Source organism: Rhinolophus sinicus, linkage group LG02, assembly GCF_036562045.2.
Source record: "Rhinolophus sinicus isolate RSC01 linkage group LG02, ASM3656204v1, whole genome shotgun sequence".
Taxonomy (NCBI): domain Eukaryota; kingdom Metazoa; phylum Chordata; class Mammalia; order Chiroptera; family Rhinolophidae; genus Rhinolophus; species Rhinolophus sinicus.
In genome coordinates, this window is record NC_133752.1 from 25,502,024 (window position 1) to 25,526,658 (window position 24,635).

General features: G+C 40.5%; 2 protein-coding genes and 1 long non-coding RNA gene across 5 annotated transcripts in view; 2 read left to right on the plus strand and 1 right to left on the minus strand.

Annotated features, from left to right (window-relative positions):
- The window catches only part of NWD2 (NACHT and WD repeat domain containing 2), a 162,255-nt gene extending 142,585 nt beyond the window's left edge, over positions 1-19,670 (plus strand). For both annotated transcript variants that reach the window (XM_019741957.2, XM_019741958.2), the window contains exons 5-7: positions 4,485-4,629; positions 8,938-9,527; positions 13,490-19,670. In XM_019741957.2, coding sequence (XP_019597516.2) covers positions 4,485-4,629; positions 8,938-9,527; positions 13,490-17,422 — 4,668 coding nt within the window. In that variant the 3' untranslated portion in view covers positions 17,423-19,670. The remainder of the gene's footprint in view (positions 1-4,484; positions 4,630-8,937; positions 9,528-13,489) is intronic.
- A 3,308-nt stretch (positions 19,671-22,978) lies between these two features.
- On the minus strand, positions 22,979-23,896 carry LOC109452759 (uncharacterized). The gene is made up of 3 exons (XR_002138188.2): positions 23,660-23,896; positions 23,231-23,464; positions 22,979-23,065 (listed from the first exon to the last, which is right to left on the minus strand). It is a non-coding gene; the product is annotated as an uncharacterized LOC109452759 (long non-coding RNA).
- The window catches only part of PGCKA1 (PDCD10 and GCKIII kinases associated 1), a 78,567-nt gene continuing 77,828 nt past the window's right edge, over positions 23,897-24,635 (plus strand). Inside the window, exon 1 of one of the 2 annotated variants that reach the window (XM_019741946.2) lies at positions 23,897-24,036. The gene's annotated coding sequence lies outside the window, so the exon portion shown is untranslated. The remainder of the gene's footprint in view (positions 24,037-24,635) is intronic. The other variant, XM_074322253.1, reaches the window with a different exon arrangement.

Genomic DNA, 24,635 nt, shown 5'->3' on the forward strand with positions numbered 1-24,635 from the left:
TTTGTGTCTTCTTCAATTTCTTTCAAAAGTGTCTTATAGTTTTCAGCATATAGGTCCTTCACATCCTCGGTTAAGTTTATTCCTAGGTATTTTATTCTTTTTGCTGCAATTGCAAAAGGAATTGTTTTTTGTATTTCTTTTCCTGAGATTTCATTGTTAGTATATAGGAATGCAATGGACTTTTGTACGTTGATTTTGTAGCCAGCAACTTTACTGTATTCATTGATTGTTTCTAATAGCCTTTTGGTGGAGTCTTTAGGGTTTTCTATATATAGCATCATGTCATCTGAAAAGAGTGATAATTTAACTTCTTCATTCCCAATTTGGATGCCTTTTATTTCTTTCTCTTGCCTGATTGCTCTGGCAAGGACTTCAACACTATGTTGAAAAGCAGAGGTGATAGGGGACAGCCCTGTCGTGTTCCTGAACGTAGAGCAAAGGGCTTCAGTTTTTCACTGTTAATTATGAGATTAGCTGAGGGCTTGTCATGTATTATGTTAAGGTATTTTCCTTCTATACCTATTTTATTAAGTGTTTTAATCATAAATGGATGTTGTATCTTGTCAAATGCTTTTTCTGCATCAATTGATAAAATCATATGATTTTTGTCCTTTATTTTGTTTATGTGATGTATCACATTGATGGATTTGCAGATGTTGAACCATCCTTGTGCCCGGGGATGAACCCCACTTGGTCGTGATAAATAATCTTTTTAATGCATTGTTGTATTCGATTTGCTAGAATTTTTTTTAGGATTTTTACATCTGTATTCATCAGAGTTATTGGTCAGTAGTTTCCTTTTTTTGTGCTGTCCTTACCAGGTTTTGGTATCAGGGTAATGATGGTCTCATAAAATGAGTTAGGAAGTACTGTCTCCTCTTCAATTTTTTTAGAAGAATTTGAGCAGAATTGGTATTAGATCCTTTTTGAAGGTTTGGTAGAATTCACTAGTGAAGCCATCTGGTCCCGGACTTTTGATTTTGGGAAGGTTATTGATGACTGATTCAATTTTGTTACTGGTAATCGGTCTGTTTAGATTTTCCACTTCTTCATGGTTCAGCCTGGGAAGGCTATATGTTTCCACGAACTTGTCCATTTCTTATAGGTTATTGAAGTTGGTGGCATATAGTCCTTCATAGTGTTCTTGGATAATACTTTGTAGTTCTGTGGTGTCCATGATAACTTCTCCTTTTTCATTTCTGATTTTGTTAATTAGTGTCTTCTCTCTTTTTATCTTAGTAAGTCTAGCCAAGGGTTTGTCAATTTTGTTAATCTTTTCAAAGAACCATCTCTTTGTCACATTAATTTTTTCTGTTGTCTTTATGTTCTCTATTTCATTTAGTTCTGCTCTGATTTTTATTATTTCCTTTCTTCTGCTGACCTTGGGTTTCATTTGTTCTTCTTTTTCTAGTTCTTTAAGGTGTAACATGAGGTTATTTATTTGGTATTTTCTTGTTTCTTGAGATAGGCCTGTAATGATATAAATTTCCCTCTTAAAACTACTTTCGCTGCATCCCAAAAATTTTGGTAGGATGTATTTTCATTGTCATTTGTTTCTATGTATCTTTTGATCTCTCCTCTAATTTCTTCTTTGACCCAGTCATTCTTTAAAAGTATGTTGTTTAATCTCCATGTATTTGTGTTTTTTCTGCTTTCTTTTTGCAGTTGATATCCAATTTCAAAGCCTTGTGATCAGAGAATATGCTTGGTATGATTTCAATCTTCTTAAATTTGCTGAGGCTGATTTTATGTCCCAATATATGGTCTATCCTTGAGAATGTTCCATGTACACTAGAAAAGAATGTATAGTCTGATGTTTTAGGATGAAGTGCTCTATATATGTCAATTATGTCCATTTCATCTAATGTGTCATTTAGGGCTGCTATTTCTTTATTTATTTTCTGTTTGGATGATCTATCCATAGCTGTCAATGATGTATTTAAGTCCCCTAGTATAATTGTGTTTTGGTCAATTTCTCCCTTTAGTTCTGTTAGTAGTTGCTTGGTATATTTCGGTGCTCCCTGATTGGGGGCATAAATATTGATGACTGTTATGTCTTATTGTTGTATATAATCCCCTTTACCATTATGAAATGTCCATCTTTGTCTCTTGTTATCTTTTTCACCCTGAAGTCTGTTTCATCTGATATCATTATGGCTACACTTGATTTTCTCTGGGTACCAGATGCTTGGAGTGTCAATTTCCACCCTTTCCCTTTGAGTCTATGCTTGTCCTTGTAGCTGAGATGTGTCTCTTGGAGACAGCATATGTTTGGCTTTAGTTTTTTGATCCAGTCTGCTACTCTGTGCCTTTTTATTGGTGAGTTCAGTCCATTTACATTTAGGGTGATTATTGATATGTGAGGATTCCCTATCATTCTATCTTTCATTTTCTGGTAAGACTGTGTCTCAATTGTTTCTTTGCCTTTTTGTTGTTGTATATTATTTCTGTGTGGTGGTATTCTATGATGGGTAGGGAGGGGGCGGCTAGTCTCAGTGCCTAAGGCTTCCGTTCTCTGCTCGGCAGTGCAGGCTTAAACCACCATTTTCAGCCTTCTTCCCTCAGTCTTTTCTCCGAGGTCTCTGCTGTGAGCGTTGGGTTCAGCCATGTTATATGCTGCCCCCTCAGCCCTGTGGGCCATAAGCGGAGCCCTAGCAGTCTGAGTTCTTCCCTCTCCCGCAGCTGCGGTAGTTCCGGGAAGCAGCGAGCTCGGAGCACTGAGCTAGGTCTGCGTCCTGCGCCCGCGCGGCTCCGTCTCCACGCACTTCTCCCTTTCCTCCTCCCCCGCTCGCGCGATTAGCCCACCTGTAGGTGACTTCGGTAGTCGGCCTCTTCGTCTTGCCTGTCTGCTGTGCAGGGAGTCCTTTGTGGAGTTATCGTTGTTCAATTTGTTGTAAATTCCAGGGGAGCTTTACAGAGGCTCACCTCACGCCGCCATTTTGATAGATCTCCTCTGTTTTTTTCTGTTCTGCTCTTTAATTAGACGTACATTAGATCATCTCCATCTATCTTCTATGTCTCTTATTTCTCTTTCACATTAACAATTTCCTTATATCTCTGTGGTGCTTTCCAGAAGATTATTTTAGATCTCTTTTCCAGTTCACCAGTTTTTTTTCTTCAGCATGTGTCCACTCTGTCCATCACTGAGTTTTCAAGTTCAGCAGTTATATTTTTAATCTGTTTAAGTTTTTTTGTTTGTTTGTTTGTTTGTTTGGTGGGGTAGTCTTTTTAAATCTGCTTATTTTTAATAATCTTTCATTTTTTAATTCAATACTGTTCCTTTAACATTTCATGCATAGCTAATTTATATTCTTGCCTCGTATGTAGAATCTTGGAGTGAGGTTGATTCATGCATGAGTATGGTGGAAACGTTGTTGTCTCCTTTCCACCGTGGTTCCCAAATGTATCTACTATGTGTGCCCTAATACTACATGAAAGGGAAAAAGAAAATGGGTGAGCCCATTCATTGCATAGAATTTTTGGAGAGATTGTAAAGAAGGCATAGATTCCATCCCTTTCCGAAGAAAATATCCTCAATACATTTAGCACCCAGGCAGCTGCAAGAGGAGGAAGGACCTGGATCAGTGATATTTCTTCATTGAAGGACCTTGTATAATTGCCATTCTGATATTTAACATAAACCATTTTATACATGCAATATGAAATCATGTCAGAATCCTTGATTCTTTTTCCCGCTTCACATGTATTATTCAAAGTAATTATCTGCAAGAATATTGCTTCTATAAAGAGGAATGTCGAGGTGAACACAAACCATTCCCCAGTTAAATATGCCAGGAGTAAACGTAAATGTATCTATCATTAAACATGATACCTCAAGAAACCAGGTTTACGCTGTGGCTTGGGAGTGCTTGCTCCTATGTTACTATTTAATTGGCTTTAGTTGCTCCTCCTTCTTTTGATTCTATGATCGTCTAGGGGAACTTAAATTTTTCTCTAAACCTTGCATGATGTTTCTGCATAAACTATGATTAAATAAGTGAATATATGAATAAAATTATCCTCAAGACTCTATGAATGTTACTTTCTTGGTAGGCAATCCTCCTATTTCATTTCCTAAAGGATCATAAAAACAAATGATGAAGAAACAACTAAAGACAATTAAATAGTAATATATGAGCACCTCCCCTTTAACTTTCTCTCCTCTTGAGAGTATACAGAAGAGATAATTTTGTGATGACAGTTGTACCAAACCAAAGGGAAATACACGGCATAATAAGAAAGCCCAACAAACAAATCCTGCTTGGATTCACACCCGTGTATAACTTGGGCAAGTTCACATATAACATGGAAATGATTTCTAACTTTTATGGTTAGTGGGGGTGTTAAATTAGATACTGTCTGCTAAGCACCTATCATAGCATTGGCACATAGTAAACCTTCATATAATAAAAGTTCTTTTGCTCTTAAATGTTGGTTTTTCTTTGATGGTTTTAAGACTATATCTCACTTTTACATTTCCATAGTTGCAGCCTTCCGCTAATGCTGAGAATGAGAAGACCTGGCAAGAGATATCAGATGAGATTAAGAAGATATTTAAGGCTGCTGTAAAACTGTTACATGAAAAGGGGAAAATAAAACACAGCCAAGCTAAGAGGTACCTGTTCTCAGGTAATTTTTATACATCCTCAGGACACTGAGGAATAAATAATAGATGTTTTCACTGCTTCCCTTTGATGGTCCCATAAATTTCATTTCATTTACTGCCTGGTGAAATTTAATTTTTCTAAATGTTTCTATCCACTGGAGAGACAAGTGTTCTTTTGTTTTCACTCATAGATAAGACTTTACTTGAGGATTTCTCCAGAAAATGTGATTTTAAAAGAAGTCAGAGGAGGCTGGATATAATAGACCAAACTCTGCCAGTGTTTCTCAGTTGAACTGTTTGTTCATTCACTCATTCACTCACTCACTCAGCAAACATTTATTGAATGCATACTATGTGCCAAACACTAAGAATACAACAGTGAATAAGAAGGCATGGTCTCTGCTCTCCCAAAATTTATTTGTTAGTAGGCAAAATAAATGATAGGCAAGTAATCAAATAAACGAACAAGGTTATTTCAGAAAGATAAGTGCTATGAATAAAACAAAACACAGTAATAGGATGATAGGGGCTGATGAAGAGTGCAGGAGTCCAGATTTAGACGGAGTGGGCAAGAAAGAGATGGCTTTTGAGCTGCATGACAGACGGAATCAGAGCCAGCAGTCCTGTATCTAAGGTAGAGAATTCCTGGCAGAGAGATCACCAAGTTCAAGATCCTTAAGACAGGAATGTGCTTAGTGAGCTCCAGGAAACTACAGAGCTGAAGGAATATGCCAGTTTTCAGAGGACAAAAACTACTGGGTAAAATTAATCAGATATGTAACATTTATTTTGAAAGTTGATAGTAAAGAATTATTGCGGAAAAAGCAATATAGTATTTGCATCTTCAGATTGGTTTTGGGAATGGCGCTTGGCAAAGCATTTGTGAAAACCTAAAAGGTACTCGATGCCATTCTCCCTGGATGTATGTATTCCAGCTCAGAGAAATTATAAATAATTCTGAAAAATTCATTCTCTGGAAGGTGTCAAAAATTAGGTCTTATTTCAGGTCTTCCTGAAAATACTAAAATTGGCAGCAAAAAGTACTATCTTCAGAATATACAGATTAACAAATACCTTGTTCCTTTGGGATCTTTTTGATCCGTTTTTTGAGGCTCTGGTTCTTCATTTTTATCAAAGGTAAAACCATATTGTTTAAAAAACATTCTGTGTTAGGGGGAAAAAATGCCCAGAGCAAAAGCTTTCCTGTTCTTAATATAAGAGACACCACTTTGAGGAAGGCATTCTCTCATTTAGAATCATACAGCTCAACTATTTGTTCAAATAGTTGTTCAACTACTTCATTGGCAAATGCTTTCTCCTAATTTTCTCCATGCTGAAGAACTCTGTCTATGTGGATAGCCAAATTAAATAAATAATTCCATACTATGTAGTATGAACTACTACAAGTGAACTGTTTTCTGCTTGGGGTTACATCTCTTAAAGATACACATGCTCAGAACAATTTTATTTATTTTACATTTCAAACTCATTGGAAGACCATGCTGTACAGTGAAAATTGCTGGAGAAGTGCCAACTCTCTAAAATGGATCTACAGAGGACGCTGGAACAACGTAGGGGTTCAAGGAGCAGTAGAAAATCCACGTATACTTGACTCCCCCATAACTTAACTACTAATAGCTTACTGTTGACTAGAAGCTTTACCAGTAACATAAATTATTCAATTAACATATATGTTGTATGTTTTGTGTATTATATACTGTGTTCTTGTAAGAGTAAGCTAGAGAAAAGAAAATGTTAAGAAAATCATAAGGAAAAAAAAATACATTTACAATACTACATGTATTAAAAAAAAATCCACGTATTAGTGGACCTGCTCAGTTCAAACCCATGGTATTTAAGGGTAAAATGTAGAATATTTTATTATTTTCAGAAATCTTGAAAATATGAACAGTAGAATCTGGAAAGGTATACTGTTTATATTTGAGTGTAACATTTTCCAACATTTCCAGTTTCACATTTTTAACTGGCAGGAGAGGAAGAGAAATAAATTAGACCTCAAAATGGTACACTACTGTGAATATCAAAAATGAGTGGTCTTGGGGATAGTGGAGAGATGAATGTCTCATGAATGATAGTTGCCAGGGCTGGGCATCTCCTCCATCAGGTGCTGTGACTGGTTAAATTTTAGGATATTAAGAAAAATGCAAAGACAGAAAACAAATACTATATAGTATTCTTGTAAGAAGGGGGAAAGTTTGTAATATTTATAGATAAGTAAATATCAGAAATTATTCATAAAAGTCCTCTAAAATCATGAGGATGCACTTTGCTTATAAAAATAACTCTATAAAGTTGGCTTAGTCTCAGATGATTCATTTATTCAGGTATATTTATTAAGTCTATACCATCAGCCAGGCACTCTCATGTATACCCTCTTTTTTCCCCTTGAGCCAAGCTTAGATGGGCTCTGCCACCTTAGTTTGTCTGCATCTCTTTCTATGTTGCATTTACTGTCAACACCCCTCATTGACATACTCTTTCCAAAGAGGTGATGACAATGTCAGTTAGGTTACAGTACAGTTGACTTCTTCTCTGGGCGTCAGAGGTCATAGTGTGCATCTCTGATTATCATCCATTATTTGTAGGTACTATAGTTTGGCCACTTTCTTTCTCTTTGTGATACTCAGAATGTAGCACCCATCTAATCTTGCATGCCCCTAGCATTTTGCACAAATGCCTGGAAAAGATATAGGCCAAAAGCTGCTTTCTACAGAATCCCATAATGTTGAGATTTTTTGCATCTTCCCTTGTCTACGTTATAAGCTCTTACTTTTCTATAAATAGAAGACGAGACATTTGTTGTACAGGCTCCTTTAACTGGCCTTCTTAACCAACTTGCCTGATTAAAACCCTGTGCAAAACAATACTGACGAAAATGGCACAACTCGCTCAACACAGGTGGCTATAAATATATCTTTTTCATGTGAGTCACAAATTTTTATCAATTATTACTGAAAAAATACCATCACGAGAGTCCTACTAAAAGGCATCATTTTTTTAAAAACTTCCCACCTAAATAGTTACTTAATAGAATACATGTATGCACTGATGTTGGAATTGCGGCCAGCACATTGAAATGGTTTCAGCCTAGGGCCAGCTCAGCCCTGTGTACTCAGAACCCCACCCCTTCACCCATGCTTCCATCCAATCCAGCTCAGTAGTCACTTCCTTTGGAAAGCCTTCCCTAACCTCTCCAAGTGGGTTAGACCCACCCCCCAAAATTTGTTCTCATCACACCATGTTCTTCTTCATGGCACTAAAAGCAATCATAATAAATACATGTATTTGTGGGACTCTGTGATTCACGTCTGCCGTCCTCTACTAGACGGTAAGCTCTATAATGGCCTTTTCTCTCAAGATTGTCTGTTTTCTCTCACCTTTGTATCTTGAGCACCTAGCAGCATACCTGGCACATAGTAGGTGCTCAGTTAAGACCAACTGGATGAAGGAAAGCAAAAGGGGAGGGAGAAAAGAAAGAAGGGAGGACAGCTAGTTTTAAAAGACCGCTTGCCTTAAAATTCATTTCCATTGGTTTAATTATTTCATTTCTTTTTCTTTCCTAAAATCATGCACAAGTGATGTTTTTATTACTACAGATATAATTTTAAATGTTCTTATGGGGCCTCAAGTGACTTGTGATGTATATTTACTTGTATGTAAGAGTATGTATTGTAAACCAACACATGGTTTATCTTAGAATAAAGTTACATATTAAGTTATTTTTCTGTACCTATGCTGATAGATATAATGGGATTTAACAGTGACATAAATAATTCAGATCAATCAATAATAAGAACATTATATTTTGAACATGCTATTATATTTATATTTAGACGTATCTACCTGAGGTACAATGCACCTCAAACAAATGGTGAAGCTACAATGTAAAGGGGAGACTGACAAAAAAGGAGTAACGTAGATATGTCTTTTGGCCTCTTCCTTGTTCTTTCCTGGCCCTAATTCGTCCCTGCTCTTCACTCTTAGAACCCATTGAAGTCTGAGAGGAAAGTTAAGCAGGAACTTAAAATAATCAGCTACACACTTGGTATGCTTTCTTTCTTATGCTTATGTTCAACCTCTCCCTCCAATTGGGGAAGAAATTAAAGAATTTTATTTAAAACCCAGTGTTCCAGGTTCCAGTCTGTCTAGGAAAACAGAAATAGGAAATTAAGAATTTATTGTAGACACGACTCTGCTACACACTATAAGCAAAATAATCTACCAGGAATGAGTTGAGAGTTAAGTGCTGGGAGTGTGCCCCGTGGCTCCTTTGTTCTAGGCAGTGAACTCCTTGTTTTATTCTCTTGCAGCTATAGAGGATGAGTTTGACTTCGCTCTAGGAAAGCAAACTCCAGCATTCCTAAAGAAGTGCGTCTGCTACATCAGGAAAATTGCTAACATTGAGCGTTTTGTGAAAATCCCAGAGATGGGAAAATACATGGATATAACAGGAACAGAACCAAGGATTGTTCGGGACCCAGAAGCCCAAGAGAAGCTGATAAAACTCAGGGATGAATTTATTCCTACGATTGTTGCGTCATCTAATCTGAGAGTGTACACATCTGTTACTCATTGTGACATGAAACTAGGCTATTCCCAGGAAATAGAAAATCATTACATAGAAGGACTTGGTAAACAATTTTATGAGGACATGATTGATATAATACAGGCAACGGTTCAACAGAATTTTGACACTGAAACTGATACACTCTATGACGAAATCCTCCAGCATTCGTCATTATGTAAAACGTATGCCTCTTTCTACGAGTACAAATGTGAATCTCTAAACATAGTGCATAAATACATTCTTCCAAGCAAAACCGGGCACATCAACCCACTTATTATATATGGTGGACCATGTACTGGGAAGACCCTTCTGCTAGCTGAAGCAGCAAAGAAGGTAAAAGCCTATTCTTTTATGAGTATATTTGTAAACACCTTTACTTTTGGGAAGAGATAAACTGATCAAATTCATTTCATTTTCTGTGTTTACTATCTGAATTATAACTAGTCCATTTGGATGGACATTTCACCGTTCCTTTTTTGCTAGTATAGGTCATACTGAAAGAATAGGGGTGTAATTACAGAACAGCTTGATTTTTTTTTCTCCCACTGTTCAAACTCATGTTGTGGGTCTAGCTTTCATTTGGATAAAAACTAGGGCAGATCTCACAACCCTTCTCATCCCTCCACAAAGACAAACCCCCCAGTTAGTTCATGAAATCAGTCTCAGTTCAGCAATGAATATGTGTAGTCTAAAATGAAAATTTAAAGTTCAGTCTCCATTTCTCTCCCCCAGCAGAGGCTTACCATAAGCAGGGTATCTTTAGTGGTAGATAGGGACATGGCCATCTTCTCCTTTCTTTCTCCACATGGCACTCTCTCCCCTCTGTCCCTAATCCCAACCACATGTATGAACCCTATAAGGTTGCAGTTCAGAGGATATAGGAAAAGTAAGTGGCCAGAAAGTTCTTACATGACCAGTACTGTTCTGAACTGGGCTCTGTACTTTCTGGTGTTGCCAGGTGTTTAAAGCTGCCTCCTGTCTCTTCTGAGGCTTTTTCATGGTTTCCTAGAGGTCCTTCCTCTCTGCATCCCCTGTCCTCACTGAGCAGCTCTCACCTACAGTTCCCTAGACACAGGGAATGCATCTTTTTCTAGCTGGTCACTTCCTTGGCTCCTAGACATCCAGCAACACATGTCTCAGTATCTTTCTACCAAGATCCTCTCCACAGTCCAGCAAACTCCCTTAGACAGGACCTGGGAAAAACCAACGAAAACTTTTTTTCAGCTCACTCTTTTCAGTGGCCCACATCTGGCACATGGGAAGCAATCGGGTATTTTTTTCCCTGAGAAATTCCAGCTCCAATACAGCAGTTCTCTCTCACTCCTCCATCACAGCAGCTAGCCAGCCTCAGTCAGGCAACCTCCATATTTCTCAGACACAAATGGCCATATCCCCCAAGCTGCGGGGGACACCATGTAAGCGGTCCATTGTAGCCCCTTTCCCTAGACTGGAAGTGAGGGGTGGGCATCTCTCAGCCTTCCCCTTTAGGAGTGAGGTGGTGACAGACACAACCCACAGTACCCTAATCTCCAACTTTTTTCTTGGCCTCTTGAATCTCTTTTTTAAGTCTAGAGAGGGTTAGTCCACTAAAGGTAGCAAAACTGGTTCTCACAACTTCCTTTTAAGTCCTGCATGAAGGTCTGGAACCTCACCCTGGAATGTGGTATCTATTGTCTTGGCCCCTCAGTCTAAACTGGACTCAATTACTTCCATTTTTAACCTTCTCTTACACTTAATATCAAAATCCGATGGTTTCTATTATCCCGTGTAACTTCAGAATCTCTGTAGTGTTCTTCCTGTGCTTACTCTCTTAAGAACAGGGTTTTCTTTAACTTCATGAACATTCTCATAATCTATGACATTCAATTAGGTCATCATGAGGACGAGAACAGGGACAATTGTGTTGCACCTTATATGGGGATTAGGTGCCAAAGTATGCTCACAGGTGAAAATCAGGTATCTCCAACTTACTCTTAAAAAGTCCTTAGGAAGACCAATTGACCATTGCTCAATATGCCAAGCCCAGCTGCTGGTTTTCCTTCTTGTGTCAGAAGATACAGCTCTTTCTTTAGTTGAACACCAGATGAAGTGGCTGGCTTACATTTAGGGGTCACGTTGCATCAAAATAAATATCTGTGTGTGAGTGTGTGTGTGTGTGTGTGTGTGTGTGTGTGTGTGTGTGTGTGTATCTTTGAACTCAAATTTGTATGTGAATTTTCAAACTTCAGAAGTATTCCAAGTAAGCAAGATAGTAACACTATGACAGGCCCACAGGAACTGCAAAGAAAGAGAGAGAGAAAACATTCACATGTGCTATTTCTCACTCTAGAGTTTTTTCGTTGTGGAGGAGGGAAGGGTACAAGTGGCTGGAGGCCAAGTACTGTTGACTTTGGCTATGTGAAATGTGCGTGTTATGCAACGCCACGTTCTCTAGCACAGGAGGTAAACGATCACGTAGGACATGCTGGTAGGCCTGTATACACAAGCAATCGAAGCGGACACAGGGTGGTGACAGTCCAGTTGATCAACATGAAAATGGCTTTCTGAGCTCTCACTGTTCTGGATATTTTGTCCAACTATCAGAGTGCATCTGGTCACATCCTGGGACTCTGGGCCCCCCAGGAGCCTTGCCTGTTTCTAGGTTCCCTGCCCGTGTTTCTCTTGCCTCTCTCCTGGGCAACGTCTGCCCCCAACCACCACCACCAACAACAACCTGTGCTCTCGTGACTTCGTGTCATTTGTGAGGATGCAGACACGTGTGTTAATCTCATGGGTACCTCCTGTGTATCCAACATGTCCGTGGGTGTGAGCTCATGATCAGAGGAACACTCTCTACAGCTGTTACACAGTCAGCAACACAGAATTGGGAGGACGGAGGAGGATGCACAAAATCGCCAGAAGCGATCCATGTAGGGACCACAAATTGTGTTCTGTTTCTGACTTGCCACCAAAGGCAGCTGGAGAATGGCAGGATTATCTTCCTCCAAATCAGTTTCCAAGGTTGGGGCTAAGCAACGACAATAAAATGCTTATTTTCCTTACTAGCTCATTCTGAAATGGACAGCCATAAATCTTTTCTAAACATATTCATACTTTAACCTGAACTTTCTCTTGAGGAACGAAATTTCATAAACTTGCTTTGTAATGTATTAAATTATACCTCCTTTCCTAAGGATTATCCTTGTGAATTCCAAGGATTACTGAAAGATTATCACCCTGAAAATACGCTTTGGAGTGTTTTATACTTGGATCATATCCCTTCTCGTTGCATTTCCAGACAGAAAAATACTAAATTTAGCAAACCCCTCATATATTTTATCTCTATAACTTCACAATTGAGAGGGGAGAGAGAGAGAGAAAGGGAGAGAGAGAGAGAGAGAGAGAGAGAGAGAGAGAGAACGCGTACACTAGAATGAAAGTCTGATTGAATTCTCCAACTTCATCTGTTGGTAAACATTTAACTCAGAGAAAGTCATTTCTCCAGCCTGGACCTCAGTTTCCCCTTCTGTTACATGATACTGTAATTCACATGTGCCCTACAGAGAATGTGAGGACTATATAAACTACCTGTTTATATAGTAACTGTTACAATGCACAAATTTAGCAAAACTCTTTTAACCAGCATTATCTATTTTAACCAGATTTTTATGACAGTGATAAATAATCCTAATGATGACCCTATAGCATCACAATATAATAAAATGTCTCTGAATCATAAAAGATTAAAGTCAATGTCATTTTAGTACTGAGTATTTTTTATCACGTTTTAATTAACTAGAAATTTGGTCAGCCATATATGGCATTATATGACCTCAACTAATGAAAATATTTGACTCTATAATATTTAAATCATTATTTAATCTATTCATTAAACAAATATGTACTAAGAACCTACTATATGCCGACAACCATGCCAGGAAATGGGATGCAGCGATGAAAAACTGACCGTATTAGATATTCAGACTTACTGTTTATGAAACACTTTGTAACTTTTAAAATACAATCGAAATGTTGCCACATGGTTGAATAACACTATCATCACTATTTTATTAATAAAAGGTAATCACTATTTTATTACCTTTAGTAGCGTAATCCTGAGGGTCTCACCCATAGATTTGAGTGCATGAGCTTTGTGATTGTTCTTTGACCTTCTCACAAGGTTTTTCCGTTTCCTGGTTCTAGACTACTTTCTGCATGGTCAAGGTTACCAGAAGTCTAACCTGTGGAGATGAGAAACGTAATGTGTGACCTTGTGAATGTATATTACCATTCTGAACACCACGTTTATGTTTTAGGCTTATGGCTGGCTACATGAAGACACAGGACCAGAATCGGACCCCGTAATAGTTGTGCGATTTCTAGGAAGCACAGACATGAGCACTGACCTCAGGACTCTCCTTGTAAGTGTTTGTGAACAACTGGCAGTTAACTACCACTGTCTGGTTCAGAGCTACCCTAAGAAGATACATGACCTCCGTGACTTGTTTATAAATCTTTTGAATGAGTCTTCATTGCAGAGACCTCTGGTAATAATATTTGACGCCCTAGAGCAGCTCTCCGAGAGTGACGAGGCAAGGAAGCTTTGGTGGCTCCCAGCTCACCTTCCCCGTTTCGTACGGATAATCCTCTCCACACTGCCCAACAAACACGGGATCCTGCAGAAACTAAGGTGCCTTATCCATGAAGAAAACAACTACATCGAGCTGACTGCCAGGGACAGGAAGATGTGCAGCCAGGTCCTCAAACACCAGCTACTGCGAGTCAAAAGGAAGGTCACCTCGGGCCAGCAGATATACGTGAACAATGCGTTCTCCAAGTGCACGCTGCCCATGTTTGTGAACCTGACCTTCAGAGAGGTGAGATATTGGCGATCTCACAAAGATGTTGATGAATCCTCCCTTTGTGTCACCGTTCATGAAAGTATAGAGCAGCTATTCTGGTCCTTGGAGAAGAAGTGTGGTCAGAAACTGGTCTCCAGGGCTCTTGGTTACATCACCATGGCCAAAATGGGTTTGAGTGAAATGGAACTGGAGGACGTGTTGGCTCTAGACAACAGTGTTATGAATGAACTCAATGAGAACACCAGGCCCAGCAATCCCCTGAGAGTCCCTTACTTGTACATCGCAAGGCTCAAGGAGGGTCTTAGTGGATACTTAATAGAAAGACACGTGAAGAACGTCACACTCCTGGTCTGGGCCAATAGACACCTACAGCTCATAGCCCAGAAGTTGTATCTGCAGGGCGACAGTGACCTACGTGAAATGCACACCATCCTGGCAGATTATTTTCTGGGGGTCTGGTCAGGGGGGAGGAGGAAAGCTTTCTGCCTTGAAGATTCCTACTTGAATGGCTGTCTTGATTTGGAGAACAGAAGCCTACTTGAGGAAGAAAAGCACTTCATGGAACAGGCTTCTTTTGACAGGCAGGCCCCAGAACAGCCCTGGGTTTTCCAGTGTAATCCACTGGAACCAGACATCTTTTTCGTCAATCATCGGAAAATGTCTGAGCTCTTGTACCATCTGACGAGGTGTGGAAAAACCGATGACCTGCTTTATGGCATCATCATGAATTTCAGCTGGCTTTACACCATGATCAAAATCGGCCAATTTGACAAAGTGCTTTCAGACATCGAGCTGGCTTACAACTACTCACAAGAGAAGGAGCTGAAATTCCTGGCGAGCACCCTACGAAGCATCAAAAACAAGGTCATTGCATTTCCCGGCTCCCTTTCAGCAGAGCTTCAGCAAAGATTGCTGCCTGTCATAAGTTCCCTGCCCAAACTGAGACACCTTCTACTAGAGTGTGATAAAGACGGGCCCAAATATTGCTCCATTGTGCCATTACATTCATCCATGGATGTGACATATAGCCCAGAGCGTCTTCCCTTGTCATCTAGTCACCTGCACGTCACTGAGATTCTGCCTACGTGTAACCCCAGTACTGTTCTCACAGCTTTAGAAAATGGTTCTATCAGCACATGGGATGTGGAAACTCGTCAACTACTCAGGCAAATCACAACAGCCCAGTCTGTCATCCTGGGCATGAAACTCACCAGTGATGAAAAGTATCTAGTGGTGGCTACGACAAATAACACCTTGTTGATTTATGACAATGTAAATTCTTGTCTGCTGTCTGAAGTGGAAATCAAAGGTACCAAGCATGGAAGTGGCTCCACCTACATCAATGGATTCACACTGTCCGTCCACCATGCCCTTGCATGGCTTGAAGCCAGCAAAGATGTCACTGTCATTGATTTGCTCTACGGATGGCCCCTTTACCAGTTCCACTGCTGGTATGAAGTGACCTGTGTCCAGTGTTCTCTGGATGGCGTGTATGCTTTCTGTGGACAATACTTGAACACCACCACCATATTTCATTTAGGGAGTGGAGAAAAATTATGTACGGTGACATCTGAATTTTCTGGTGGGTTTGTGAAGTTTCTTCTTATCTTGGACACGGCTCAAGAAATGGTCATGGTAGATAGTGAGGGAAGCCTTTCTGTTTGGAATACGGAGGACATTTCCAACCCCCAGCTGACTGATGACTTTGACTGCCGACGTGAAGACAGCGAGGTAGTCAGCATTGAACTTTCGGAGGACCAAAGTGCAATTCTTATCTGCAAAGCCCTCGGCATTGAGCTCCTAGATACAGGCATGTGGAAGGTGGCTGAAAAGTTTAGAGCTAAGCACAATGAACGCTTTATATCTGCCGTGCTGTCCAAAAATGGAGATTGCATCATTGCGACCATGGAAAATACCTCAGCCGTGTTTTTTTGGAGGCGGGACACAGGACAATGTATGGCAAGCTTACAGGAAATCTCAGGTACCATAGTTAAGTTGGTGAAATCCAGTCACCACAACATGCTGCTATCTTTATCAACCAGCGGTGTTCTTTCCATTTGGGACATAGATATAATCACAGCTATGTCCAACATAGATAAGACTGGAAAACCCATCCAGAGTCTAGTGTTACCAGCTAGAGGGGAAATCATTTACTCCCTCGATGGCTCTGATTGTGTTCATAAGTGGAACTTCAGCAGTGGGTTCATTGAAGCGGTATTTAAACATGAAGGAATCGTTGAACACTGCGTGCTGACGTCCTCTGGAGACATCATGGTGACATCAGATGACAAAAGCAGCCAGTACGTCTGGCACACCAGCAGTGGTGAAAACCTCTTCCGAATTAATGGGCAGAGAATATCTCAGCTGCTAATTACACACAATGACCAGTTTGTGGTCTCTCTCTGTGAGGAAAATGCCTCCCGGGTTTGGAGACTGGCCACGGGCCACCGGGTCTGTAACATTCTGACCACTTTGCAGAATGCCTTTATAACCTCTGCAAATACCTTCGTGGTGGGAATGACCAAAAGCAAAGTGCTGGCAGTCAGTCTGTGGACAGGAAGTATCACCAAGAAATTTTGCTGTGAAGATGGCACCACCATTGTGAACTTTAAACTGATCCCCGACTGTCCAGACATCATCGTGTTTATCACATCAGCCGAGACGGTGAATATCTGGAGTCTGACAGATGAAGTGATCTGTCGCCGTGTGCAGCTTCCAAACAACTTCTTGAAAAATCTAGAGGATTTTGAAATTTCTCCCAATGGAAAGCTAGGCATTATATCCCGGGGAGATGAAAATATCAACGTGCTAGACTTACACAGTGGTAAATTACGGGTGGTTCACGCCTCTGGGGTAATCTGGCGCCAAAAGTTGTCTCGAGATGGTCGCTACCTGGTCTACATTTGTTTCCGAAATGGGGAGGAAGAGGATGAAAATGGGGCAATATCCAGTTTAATTGTAATGAGACTGGCTGATGGAAAAAATATTGGTGCTTGTTCCCTTTACAAAACACCAACTTTTCTTGCCCTCTCACAGAGGCACCTCAACATCATTGTGGGTTTTGACGACGGGAGTATAGGGATATACACGGTAGTGGACCGCGTAGATGCCGCACTGAAAATTAAAATTGCCACTTCAAATAGCAGACAGATATTCAACAATGCAACACAGACCTCCAGACCAAAAAGTAATAGTTACTGTTTCAAAGTATCTGTAGATTGCTTATGGAGAGAGTCCACTGAGGTCTTTGCAAGAGACAGTCCCATCACCGTCAGTGACTCCACTGAGCCCAACGAGGCGACACCCTCCAAGAAACACAATTCTTCCTATGATCGGATGTGCTCTGCCCTGGAATCCAGGGGCCACAGCTATGCCCCTGACAACTGACAAAATGTTTATCTTGTTCACCAGAAATACATGGTACACACAGAAAAGGAAAAAAACAAAACAGTATCTTCTGTATCCCAAATGATAAACTATTCATTTCTTAAGAGATGGGAAAGATGCTAGAGTTCCACTGTTCATTATTAATATGCTCGTGAGATGTACAGAAATGTGAAGCTGGTTCTGAGTTTGGTCTTTTTGTCAAAGTTTATCCAGAAATGAAATCTTGACAGAATTTCTAGAAGTCGTATGTAAATGGCTCCATCAGCTGGAGGTGAGAGGGTCGTTTTAAAATCGTGTGGAAAGCAGCAGCATAACTCGCCCCCTTGTTTCAGATGAGAGAGGCTAGAGACCATTTGGACTGGAAGTAGTGCTACAGAAATTGGTTGAAATTGTGAACACAAACAGCTATTTGACTTTACCTGATTGTGTGGCTTTAAGTAAACACAGCCTTAACCTCTCTTTACATTTTACAATCCTGACAACTGTGTCACCCCAGTCTGTAGATGGAAGGTCTAAAGGTGCAAAATAATGCAACAAAAATGCCCAGATGTACCCCCAGTTTCACAAGAGAAAGGACATGAAATGAGAGGCCACAAACTGGACTGGAACACGAACTACCTACCACTATCATAGGGCTACTGAACACACAGAGTCAGTCTTCGTGAAAATGGAGTTGTGACAATTGCATGCGAGGGTTTCCGTATAACGGAACATAGTATTTTTTAAACTATTTCCTGGGCTGCAAAAGAACACATTTAATAAGAGTCCATAATCTTCTCATGTCTTTTTGAAATACCTATTTGTGCTGGGTGTAAGGAAGAATTACAGAAAGGGCATTACAGATTTGGTCCAAACACCTGTTCATTTCTATCATTGTATTAACAAAAGTGTGTAATATTCAGTCAATTGTATGGAAGCATAAATTATTTCCTAATTCCCTGCAGTAACTCTTAATAGAAAGACAGCTTTCTCAACATGCCATCTATGGTATACTGATGACATTTGCCTTACTCTCTCATTCCTCCTTTTTCCTGTGTAAAATGCAGATAGATGACCAAATACTCGGGGACAAACTGAAATATGCCTGTCTTTGTGCTAAAATATTCCATAAATCTTAAGGGTGTCCAAAGGTTCTTTAATGTCCCTGTTTGTAATCACTTTCTTACTTCTACACACAGTATGTATGCTTCTTTAACTGTCACCCTTTCCAATTGAGGACTCTTCGGAGACTTTTCTAGTCTTCTCTGTTTCAAAGCAGAAGCTGTGAAATGTATTAAATCTTTTTTAAAAACTACTTTATCTATTTAAAAGAAAATACCACATCCCGAAAGGGGAGAGTGATTTTCTCCCTTCCATATCTTCCACCTGGCATGTCCTTGGATAACTTCCAAAGCCTGTCAGTAGTGGTGGTTTGGTTTGGTTTGATTTCAAAGTGGCAGCAGTGAGTAGAGAAGGCAGAATAATGAACAAGGAACTGACGCACTTTCGGTCCAGCTCTGCCATGAACTCATCAGGTATCTGTCGGCAGATCGTTAACCTCCCCACTGTATTGTTTATGTAAACTGCTAAATAAAGATCATGGTAGCATCTGCTATAGCCCCTCTAGGGATATTGGGGAGCAATATAAGAAAAAATGCAGTGACATCTTGACTGTTGACACTGGAAAGACAACGTAATCTAACCCATAGGGAATCCAAGTCAATTGTATTTCACTTTGGAAAGAGATATGATTCAGATAAAACACCCAACTCCATGTTGAAAGACTTTTCCAGTATGTTCCTCCTCGTCTGGCTACCAGCCAGGGAGGTGGTAGCCGGGAAAAGGCCCAGCGCACGTACAGATCGCCTGCAGTTGATTGTATGAGTCAATGCTTTTTTCAGCTCTTTGGAGGCAACACATCTTACTCCTGTCGTTATCAGTTGGACCTCCAAGGCACATATTTCTAAATTAAATGTCTAGGTGGATTAAATGTCGTGTGTGAATGTTCTGTGTAACAGCCAATAGAGTTTAACAAGTGACTTGAATGATTTTTCCTAACTTGTTTGCAACTGATAGCTCATATTGAATGTTTTTATGTAAACTTTGTATTGTTGGGAAGAATTACCCAATCAGAGATTTATATTTTCATAAATGTTACCTTTAGTTAAATTTTGTTACAGAGTTGTTACACTAGAAAATTATTGCAGTCTTCAAACAATATACAGTCTTGTGTATGTTTTGTTTGTATGAATAAACGATAAACTATGTAGATATGTGGTGTTTGTTTTTCTCCCCCAACTTTGATATAGTTAGAGATCTGTAGTAGTAGTAGTAGTAGTAATAGTTCATGCCTACTGAGTGCTTATTGTACACCAGGTACTATTTTCAGAGCTTCATATATACTAAGCCATGTAATCTTCACAACAGCTTTATGAGGCAGGTGCTGTTAGTATTCCAAATTTACATATGAAGAAACCTAGAAACACAGGTCCAGGGAGAACAGCTGAACAGCATTTCAATGTATCATCAATGTCTTTTTTGTCAACTTTCTCAAAGCACATACCAATATAATATTGCGTATCCAGTAGGCCCTTACTGACAATGACCTATAAGATGTTTTCTTACTTATAGATGAGAAACCAGGCTAGGTTCTGAAGATCACTGGCAGTCTTTGCAAACTCTCAGGATTTTCAGGTGCACTGCAGTAGTTGATGTACTATTCGTTAAGCAAATATTTATTGGGGCCTACATTTTGCCAAAAATACAAAGGTTAATAAAATAGCTCCTGCCTTCTAGGATTTCCAAGTCTTAACAGGAAAACAGATAGGAAACAGTTCTATGTGTAAGTTCAAGGACAGTGTGCTTTCCTCTGGGGCTGGGGGTGGAGGTGGGAAGGATAACCAAGGAGTCATCCTACTCATAGATTCTCTACAGGTAAGATGCCATGGGGAATTTTCCCATATGTACTTTTTCTGTTTCTTGCCTCTTGGATCTGAGAATCCACTCCCACCCCTCCCCACCCCCCCCCACACACATACAATTGTTTAAAACAGGGCAGCAATGAGAGCTTAAGTGATGGTAACAAGGAAATAATCAGGTGAAACTTTGTACCTAGTTTCACGAAACAATTATTCTCCAAGAAACTTAAAATCAAGGTGTCAAGAAAACAATTAGAGTAGCCATTGGGTTTATTGCCTCCATTTTCATGTGACCTCAAGACTGACTTTAATTTAAAATTTACTCCGGCTGAAAATGATTCCATTACCCATGCTGGGGAATTCCTTTGGACTCATTGAAGGTTAAAGCCTCTTCTCTCTTGGTTCTCAAGAGAAAATGTAGAGAAGCTGGCCATCAATATTTGCATAAAAGCATTTCATATACATGGAATTTGTTGTTTAACTAAATATCTTTTATCCCAGGGTCAAAAACACAAGTACTGCATATTTGTTATGTCCAAGGCATTATACTGTGCCCTACAGTGATTTGAAAATTAGTCACATACAATTCCTGCCAGAACCTTACAATCTAAAGGAAACACAACTAAATCAGATGTGAGACAGACTGTGATACAAAGTTATTAATAAAAGTGAATACATTGCAGAGGAGCAATTAACTCTGGTAATCAAAAAGGGTGTTCAAGATGAGGTGACAGATAGCTGAGGCTTGAAGAATAAGTAGAATTTAGTTCTCAGAATGTCAGAAAAGATGTTTCAGGTGAAGGAATCTATGAGCTAAAACAGGGAGAGTCGAAGCATATTTTGGATGAGTTCAAATGCTATGTTGGGATTTCAGACTTTATTCGGTAGTCAACGGAATCGTGAAAAATATTTTGAAAAGGAGAATAGTCATATTGGAATGATATTTTAGAATGACTGAGGCAGTACTCTGTCAGATGGATTAGAGATGGAAAAGACCAGAAGCTGGGAGACCAGTAAAGAGCCTATGGCAATGATCTGAGATAGAAAGTATAAGAACTTTATCTTAGTGAGAATGCTAAGAGGGGGAGCAATTCAAGAGTGACTTCAGGACTTAACTGACAGTGGTGGGAGATGAAGGAGAGGGAAAATAAATAATTTCAGTTTTCAGTTGAAATTGGGTGGATAGCAGAGGTGCAAATGTAAAATGAATAGGTTAGGAGATGAAAGTTGGGGAGATAATAAAGTTGGACCTAGAGAGTTCAAAAGTTAAGACCTCTATGCAGGGCAATTGGAAATATGCTATCCATCCAATGGAGAAATCTGAGATAAAGAATCCAGCTGAGATAAAGAATCTCTTTCTCGAAAGTCTAAAATGCCTCATGAGGGATTTGATTCAAGATGGCAGAATAGGTAAATGCTTCCTATGCCTACTGCATCCCAGGATGACACCACAATTACAAATAAAGTATAGAACCAACCTCAAGATTCATCTGAACACTAATTGAACAGAACCACTATAAGGATATAAAGAAGAGGCCACATCAAGACTAGCATGAGGGATGGAGATACGAAATGGGCTGACGCTAAAATGCCTCATATGGTGCTTTTTTGGGATATAAGCCAATAGCATACACTTTTTAAATTTGTGTCTTTTTTTTTTTAGAACTATATTGACAAACTTAGAACTATGTTAACAAATTATTCAAATTAGCTTTCCTGGCTTCCATGACTCATCAGTTGGAAACAATTTATATGCCAACGAAAACATGAACACACTTTGAAAACAGTATATTATGTTTTCATTCCTGCATGCATCAAGAAACCATAGATTTTTCTTCTGTATTTTTCACAAGGACCCCACAAATCTCCATTTAGTACTCCATGTGATCTGCAGGAAGTACAGATTACACTTTGTATAGACACATCAGTGTGTTGGGTTTCAGTGTATCAATATGACAAATTATATAACACTGGTAATTTGAGATTACCAATAACACCACCATCTCTGGCTGTATAGAATCCCAGCCTTTACTAGATGAGGGTAGCTTAAACAGCTGCTGGAGCATACCAAGCAATGGTTTGCAAACTCGACTGTGCATCACTTGTTAAAACACAGATTTCTTCACTCTCCCTATCCCCCACTATTTCTGAATTGATATGGCTGGGGTGGGGCCCAAGAACTTTCATTTTTACTAAATTCCCCCCAGGTGGTGCTGATGATTCTGCCAGTTTGGTAACCACACTTTAAAACCCAAGATAAATACCAAAGTATTTTTGGTCAGAATAACCTGACAAATGTGCCAATATCCTGTAGACATTGCTAACGTGTCAGCTTGCAGTGGTGACAAACCGTTCAATCAGAAAATGATTTAAAACAGCATATAACTTCCTTCATAAATCTATCATTTTAAAACATACAGCTACTACTACGCGTATGAGGAGATTCAGAAAATGAGTTTTACTCCATAAAGGCACATGTCTTATAAATGGCGCTGAAGTCTCTGAAGTGGACGCATTAAAAACTAAGGGCATTTTGGTTGTTTCCATGTCTTGGCCACCGTAAACACAGAATTGTACACCTGAAATCTACGTAATTTTACTAACAATTGTCACCCCAATAAATTTAATAAAATAAAATTAAAAAAAAAAAAAAAAAAAAAAAAAAAAAACTAAGGGCAGTACGTCTGTCTTCAAATAGTATTCTGTGCCGTTGCTTCTCCAGCATCCTGTTTCATCCTGATTCTCCCTGGATGATTTGGAGGGGGAAAAAACAGAAGAGTTAGGTAAGCTAGGTGGCGCAGTTGCTTAATACATTTTCCTGTCAAGCCCGTAGTTTACTTCGCAGCGCAGGTGAAAAGAATGTCCCATGCTTAAGTAGTATTTTAGGGTAAAGAAACAGTTCTCCACCCACCTTAGGTGCGTGGATTGCAACAAGTACGGGCGTCGAGTTCAGCAGGTTGGACGAAGTGTTGCAGCCGAGGTTCCTACACCCCAGGAAAAGAGGAGGACGGTGCGGGGCGGGGCAGCATGATTTCGTTGAACTCCCACTGTGGTTTTGAGGGTGCAAGCAGCAAGTTTGTGCAGCTTCCTTGGGAATTATCATGGTAGCGTCTGCGCTGATTCTCCAATCATCTATCTCACAGGTCTAAGCAGGTAGTGCAGAGGAAACAGAAAAACACAAGTACGCGGCGGTGAGGGGTACAGATCTCTGCACCACGGATGCATTTATTTATGTTCTTACTTTCGTCCTGAGCCCTAGGAAGCTCCCCTCTCCCGACAGCACGACAGAAAAGTAGGCACTAAAAAGTTTCCCAGCACCGGCAGGCCGCTGGCATGCTACCTGGGTGTGGGTGCTCAGAGGCCGAGCTCCTGGATTTTCTGCTTCAGTGCGCACGAAGGCCAGCCCCAGCCGCGGGGGGTCGGCAGTAGGTTCCAAGGGTTGGCGTGCGCCCTGACTGCAGCCCGGGGACCGCCAGGGGAGCCGCGCCGTGTGGGGCGCGCTGGTAAAGGGTTACACGTGCCGGGAGGCTCGCCCCGGGCCGGGCCACGTGACGCGCGGGCCCAATGACCGAGCCTGGGCGGCCGCAGCGGGCGCAGCGGGCTCCGGGCGGCGCTGAGCCGCTGGTGTTTCCCGGCGCGGCTGCCCGAGGCCGGCGAAGCCATGGGCACCGCGACCCCGCCACCGCCGCCACCGCCGCCGCCGCTGCCCGGCCCCAGGTAGGGACCGTCTCTCGCCCTGCGCGTCGCGCGCTGCGGTGGGGAGGTCAAGGACTCGGACTTTTGCGAATTTGGCTGTGGGGCATTATTTCCCCTGCTCTCGTGGGTCACTTTTATTTCTTTATTTCCTTTTGCCCTTGGGGGGAAATGGGGTGCGGTGATTCTCAGTTTGATTACTTCGGAAGAGTCAGGTAATTCAACAAAGGCCAGGAGAGGCAAAGTCTTGGATGAGGGGCGGACGGGGGACTTTTACAAATTCCCCAAACGAAAGATCAAGACGGTTTGTAAGACTTGGCATCTAATTGGTGTATGAAACGCTTTTGTTTTTAAATCCCTAATTAATGAACTTTCAACAGTGCCTGAGAACTTGAATTGGAAAAACTGCAAGAGATTTTCCCATACGTATTTCTAAGTTCCCCCTTCCCCATTTGTAAGCATTTGAGGTTTTTTTTTTTGTTTGTTTTTTGTGTGTGTGTGTGTGTGTGTTTTGTTTTTTTAATAAAACGGAAATGGAATGTGACCGCCGCTGTTTCTTTGAAATGTCCTTGGGTCCCAGAACTTGCCCCCTTGAGGTGCTGGCGCTCTGGGTGGCGGTGGGG